Raw genomic sequence first — 6,489 nt, 5'->3', positions numbered from 1 at the left:
CCGCCCTTGCCTCCCTCCGGGCGGGCTGCCCCGACACCGCGTGGCGCTCTTAACCTCTTTAGACAAGTCGTAGCGTCGTCGTAGCGTGTGTTCACCCTTTTACGTGTGTTTTGCGTCCCTGTCAGCCACTGTACTAGAGTACGCATAGCCTTTTACATTGTAAAAGGCTATGCCGTGTGTGAGTGACAGCTATCGTTAATGAGAGGGAAGCGAGAGTGACCCACACAGAGAATGAATCACAAACACGAATATTAGCGTTCACTATAATAAAACTGAAGTAAATTAGCAATGCTAGCTATTTAAGATTATTTCAACTACCACATTGAATTCAACATATAATGATATGCGACAGAATGTACGCATGAATGAATGGTGACATGAAAAAAATATTCGCCAATTTTTTTTTTATCAAGCAAATCTTCTCGGGGTCAGAAATCTGAACTGCGAGGTACATGTCTAGCTTTGCACGTCAGACTTCAATAAAACTCAATAACGGGGGGATCCTATACCCAAATTGCCGTATATGACTGAAGCGACTCGAGCCAGGAATATAATATCCTGCTCTCTTCTGCGTATCTGTAATGGGCGCTCGCAAAATTCCCGAAGGATAAATTTTCACGAATCACACAAACGCTTGGGGGGTACCCAAAACATGCAAGCGACTTCAAGAGGGTGAGAAAGGTGTGATTAATAAGCGAATAATGATTCTAGCTTAAACCCTAGTCCTACATTAATTAACGGACGTAACCGCGGGTCACACCGACTCAAAGGGAGCCGAACGAACGAATAACTTTACTCTCGTACGACGGAGCGCAGATCTATTAGGCGTTTACACAACCCCGGGGCAATATCGGGCAATCCTGTGCACTATGATATGGGGGAAGATCCTACGCTATATCCAAATAATACAATTTTGTTACCTGCTTCGCTCTAGCGCCGATAGAACGTGTCACCAAAAAGCAATGTAACAATGATATGTTTGCTTCCAAATTAGAGGGAACCAAGTGGTCATCTGACCCTACCCACGCCGCCACCAACCTTGAAAAGAGAAAGTGAGGTCAGGTCAAGACGGGAAAATGACCTTTTCTCTTCCCAAGTGACCACAAGCGATAGAAAGGGGAGGTTAGGTCGGGGCGAGGGTTAGGAACGAGATAAAATGAAATGATATTCGTGATAAGATAAATTCACGAACGCGTTAAAATTTCGTTGCAGATGAAAACAATATAAATCTCTAAAAAACGAGAGAAAATAATTAATTACTTAACTAACGACCGATATTCATGTTTATTGATCACATACTCGATCGCACGGAAATGCGATCTGAGGTGGAAGAATAGTGGAGAACGTGCCATTTGCTGTCATTAGCACCTTTTAACCCAACAAAAAACAAAGGCTTAACACATGTATGGGAGAAGAAGGGAAAAGAAATAAGAAAGGGGCCCAAACGTGTACTTACGTGTTTTTCTTAGCCATGTCTTGAAGCGGTCGAGCGGATTTTCTTCGGGGGTGGTGTGTCCGTGTTGCATGCCAAAAGGATGCAACGGCCCTCGCTGCCACCACTTTGTAAAAAGGCTATGCGTACTTAGTACAGTGGCTGACAGGGACACAAAACACACGTAAAGGGGTGAAACACACGCTACGACGACGCTACGACTGGTCTAAAGGGGTTAAGAGCGCCACGCGGTGTCGGGGCAGCCCGCCCGGAGGGAGGCAAGGGCGGAGCTGACCTTAGCGCGCTAGTAGCTGGCTACGTACTCCCCGGAGGGAGGCGAGAGCTGACCCTACCGCGTCGGTAGCTTCACACGAAACTCCCCCGGAGGGAGGCGAGAGGTGACCCTAAGCTACCACCGCACTAAGGTCAGCTCCGCCCTCTCTCCGGGCAGCTGACCGTGACCTCCGCGCGGCCCGATTATAACTAGGACATGTCTTGTGTGTTTTATACTGCGTGGTATCAACTCTCAGAAATAAAGAGTCAAGCGAATACCAGTATCAATACCCCTGCAAGCCAATGTAATTGGGTTCTATACCCGTTATATCTGGTGGCAGCGGTGGGATATACTGGTATTCGGCTTGACTCTTTATTTCTGAGAGTTGATACCACGCAGTATAAAACACACAAGACATGTCTAGTTATAATCGGGCCGCGCGGAGGTCACGGTCAGCTGCCCGGAGAGAGGGCGGAGCTGACCTTAGTGCGGTGGTAGCTTAGCACGAACTCCCGGTCAAACGAGGTCAGATATAAAATGTGACCTCCGCCCTCGCTGAGCGGGTGGTTCTATTTGGACATTTGATCCACTTGGAAAACAGCCACGTGGTCCACTGGTAATAGAAATAGAATTATCCACATCCTGTAACAGAAATAGAATTATCCACATCTTATAGCCTGTCTTTGTGAGATGCAGGGATAAGGCTGACTTCTGCTCCTGTAGGTGGGAGTTGTTGTCATGGACATAGAGTAGGCGCCATCTGGGACCGCGAGAGATCGGCGCTATTAGTTCCCGCGGTGCCCGTTTCCCGGCCAGGAACAATGGGGCTCGCACCGAATCTAGAATGATAAAAACAGTAGCTACCGGGGATCAGCGCCAGCTGTAGCTTTGACGGTGGTGAGGCACTTAATCACGGTTGGCATAGGGCGTGCGGGACGCAGTGGTGGAAGCTAGGACGCAGTGAAGGGTCGTGGGCTGTAAGCCGTCAAATGGCGGTTGGAGTCGAGGGACTTCGGGGTTAAAGACAGGGTAGTGGAGACCGTTGAGCTTGGGCGGTGTTCTGTATAGCCAGGATTTCATCAGCTTTCGAGGCTAGTTGTTCGATGGGGAGTAGGACACTGGTAGGACGGTTTGAACTGTCACTGGCAGACGCTGGAGGAACATTGAGCGCAGGATATCGGGAGCAAGTGTGTGTTGGCACAGGCGAGGGTGCGTTAGATGTGTCTAAGTATCTCGAGGGAGTACAGCCGTCCCGTGACGTTGTCATGAAGAGGGGCACAAAGCGCCCCTCGCTGCAGGATTGCTTTGAGGAGTTTGTATGTGTTGTACTTGGGGTTGTGGAGGTCGCTGACGGAGAGGAGGTCAGGTGAGAGATTTGTCACCAGTATCGATATTAGTAATTGGAGAGGTGACATTGCATAGAAGGAACTCTGTTCCACTTGCAGGAACCATTCAGGAAGGCAGGCAATGATGCAGGTAGGCAGTGGCTTTAGGGAGGCTGAGATTCCTCGTTTGTTTTTTCTATCATGTGAACACACATATACAGTATCTCACCAGTTTCTGTGCCTCACGTACCATGTACAAAAATATTCTTTTGTTCATTTGCCTTTAATTTATTTTTGTTGAATGTCAGTGAAATATATAATGTATGTTTATTCTGTTTCGAGTAAACAGTAATTCGTGGAAGAGGCGGAGATACACTCAAGATGTTTTGAAAAGATTCTAAAGATTCGTTTTACTTGTAGCAATAAATGTCTTGGGGTAAAACAAAGTGAAATGAAAATAAAAAGGTTTATTTTACACACCATATATGGAAAGTATATATGTATGGTTTATAACAAATGTACAATAACAGATAACGTAATATCCTTTAATAAATCCACAAGTTCCAGCTTCAAGGTTCCAGGGTTTCTCCCTAGAAGAGGTCTTGAAATATTCTATTTTATTTAAAGGTCGGAATAGACAACCAACAAAAAAGGCTGAAACAACAAAAAGTAAAAAACTGAATAAAACATTTCAAACTTATTTCAAATATTTACAAAGAAAAAGCATTTCCTCTTGGAAGAGGCAACTTACGAGTGTGGTGGGTGCAATGAGAGTGAGGCCTATCCCTTGTACTCTAGGCGTGACGTCACCTTCGACTTACCCTCAGGCAATCTACCATTTAATTTTTCATGCTGAAGAGATAAGATAGTGGCTTTTGGTCTGTTTGTAGGATAAACTCCTTGCCATACAGGTAAACTCTGAATTTATCTATAGCCCATACAATAGCCAGACATTCCCTTTAGAAAGTGGCATAGTTTACCTCACGGTCAAGTAGTTTCCTGCTTGCATATGCAATGGGCATCTTACAATTGTTCGTTTCTTGTAAGAGTACTGCTCCTACCCCAGTGTTGCTGGCATCTGTACGAAGATAAAAGACTTTAGTCATATCTGGCAAACAAAGTACTGGGTTAGACATGAGAGCCTGCTTTAGAGACTTGAAACTCTCAATTTGTTGTTGATTCCAGTTAAGTTTGTTACTGCTGTTCTTTCTTAACAGATCACTAAGGGGAGCTGCAGTACTCGCATAGTTTTGTATAAACTTCCTGTAATATCCAGTAGTACCGAGAAAGGACCTAAGTTGTTTTTTTGTTGTGGGTAATGGCAGAGAGTTAATAGCTTTTACCTTTTCTTCAAGCGGTGCAATACAATTATGTCCTAATAATACACCAAGGTACTTGATTCTGGAATACCCAAAAATACATTTAGAAGGATTAGCAGTCAATCCATGCTCTTTCCACATCACCCAAATGTTTATACCAATTACTATTATGTATCACGACATTGTCAAAATAACAGTCTACATTAGATAAGCCGCTTAACACTTTGCGCATTAACCTTATGAATGTAGCGCACGCAGTTTTCAATCCAAATGGCATTACTTTCCACTGCATTAAACCTCTGTGGGTAGCAAATGCAGTATAAATTTTGCAATCACTGGACAATGGGACTTGCCAATATCCCTTGCAAAGATCAAGTTCACTAAAATAAACGTCATGAGAAAAGTTACTTAGAGCAACTTCAGTCGTAGGCATGGGCTCAGCATCAAAATCGGATAAGCTATTATTTGGCCGAAAGTCAATGCAAACACGCCAAGTACCATCGGTCTTTTTCACTAGCACTACAGGCGAGCAATACGGGGATTCAGATGGTTCTATATGACCTAGTTCCAACATTTTATCAACTTCCTTGTTAAACTCTTGTTTCAAGTTGAGAGGAATTGGATACTGTTTCTTATTTATAGGCACAGTAGAGGTCAGTTTTATCTTATGTCTTATCGTCTGAGTAAGACCTGGCTTATCTCTTATTACGTCTGTGTAACGATTTAGCAAAACAGACATTTCCCTAGACTGACTCAAAGATAATTCACTACTAATATTAAAACTATTATTGTCAGTTACCTCAAGGTTTACAGGTTCACAGGTGCCGTTCACTGGGAATTCTTCAACACAAATTTGAATTACATTTTTGCATTTCTGTTTTTCCTTATTATCTTCCTGCCGAAAGTATCTTTTTAGCATGTTTATGTGGAACAATTTATCTTTACCTTGCATTTTTATAATATAATCTACACCATTTTCGTGACATCGGATAATAGGATACGGCCCACGCCAGTGCATAACTAATTTATTAGTGCTTGTAGGCAACAAAACAAGCACTTCATCTCCGATCTCTAGTTTACGTGGTCTACTTTTTAAATCGTAGTATGCTTTGTAACTTTTACTACTAATATTGGCATGGGATGCTGCCAGCTTAGCCGTCTCCTCTAATCGTGAACGGAGGTCTAGCACATATTGGTATGTAGTTTTTACCTCGTTATCAATGCCATCATTTGTCCAAAGGTCGTGCAGTATACTTAGTGGACCACGTACTTTACGTCCATACAAAAGTTCAAAGGGGGAGAACTTTAAACTACTATTAGGGATCTCTCTATAGGCAAAGAGTGCTGCTGGAATATAGTGGTCCAAGTCCTGTGGATGTTCTGAACAAAGCTTCTTGATGATAGATTTTAGAACACCATTAAGTCTTTCGACGGCACCATTGCAACATGCATGATATGGTGATGTATACAAAGCTTTAACGGAGAATAGACGGTGAATTTCGCTCATAAGATCAGACTTAAACTGGGATCCGCGGTCAGACATTATTTCCTTCGGTATGCCGACGCGAGAGAAGATTTCAACTAAAGCTTCGGCAACCGTTATAGTATCAACATTTCTAAGAGGTACGGCCTCGGGATATCTAGTGGCATAATCTATTAGTGTTAGGATATACTTATGTCCCTTTCCGAACATGGAGTAATTGGGCCAACAAGGTCTATGGCTACACGAGAGAATGGCACTGATATGACGGGGATCGTTTTCATTGGCATCTTCCTTACGCTTCCTCTAGCTGAAAACTTCTGGCATTTAGGACACGGACGGCAAAACCTTTTAATGTCAGCTCCGGCACCGGGCCAAAAGAAGTAATCAAAAATCTTACTGGAAGTTTTACGGTGCGAGAAGTGTCCAGCCGCGAGGGCATCGTGAGCAAGGCGCATTACATCAATGCGGTATTTCGCGGGAACCACCAACTGTTTCGTTCCTACTTCATAGTCATTTTGGCTGGCTATACAAACCCTATACACTAAATTATCAATCACTGGTAGCTTACAGAGCGACCTTTATTTTTAATTACATCACCATTCATAATCTTGTCGCGTATGGATCTTAAAGTAGTAAAGGACTGTTGTTCTCTGGAA

At 43.6% G+C, this 6,489-nt stretch overlaps 1 protein-coding gene across 1 annotated transcript; it reads right to left on the bottom strand.

The window, feature by feature from the left end:
- Positions 1–2,724: 2,724 nt before the first annotated feature.
- Positions 2,725–6,272, bottom strand: LOC119571180. The gene is made up of 5 exons (XM_037918599.1): positions 6,130–6,272; positions 4,587–5,990; positions 4,012–4,432; positions 3,853–3,883; positions 2,725–3,053 (listed from the first exon to the last, which is right to left on the bottom strand). Exons 1-5 carry the CDS (start codon positions 6,270–6,272, stop codon positions 2,725–2,727), a joined length of 2,328 nt encoding a protein of 775 aa, XP_037774527.1.
- Between the last annotated feature and the right edge of the window lie 217 nt (positions 6,273–6,489).

The sequence above is a fragment of the Penaeus monodon genome, unplaced genomic scaffold (assembly GCF_015228065.2).
Source record: "Penaeus monodon isolate SGIC_2016 unplaced genomic scaffold, NSTDA_Pmon_1 PmonScaffold_5366, whole genome shotgun sequence".
Taxonomy (NCBI): Eukaryota; Metazoa; Arthropoda; class Malacostraca; order Decapoda; family Penaeidae; genus Penaeus; species Penaeus monodon.
This window is presented reverse-complemented; position numbering and strand designations above follow the sequence as displayed.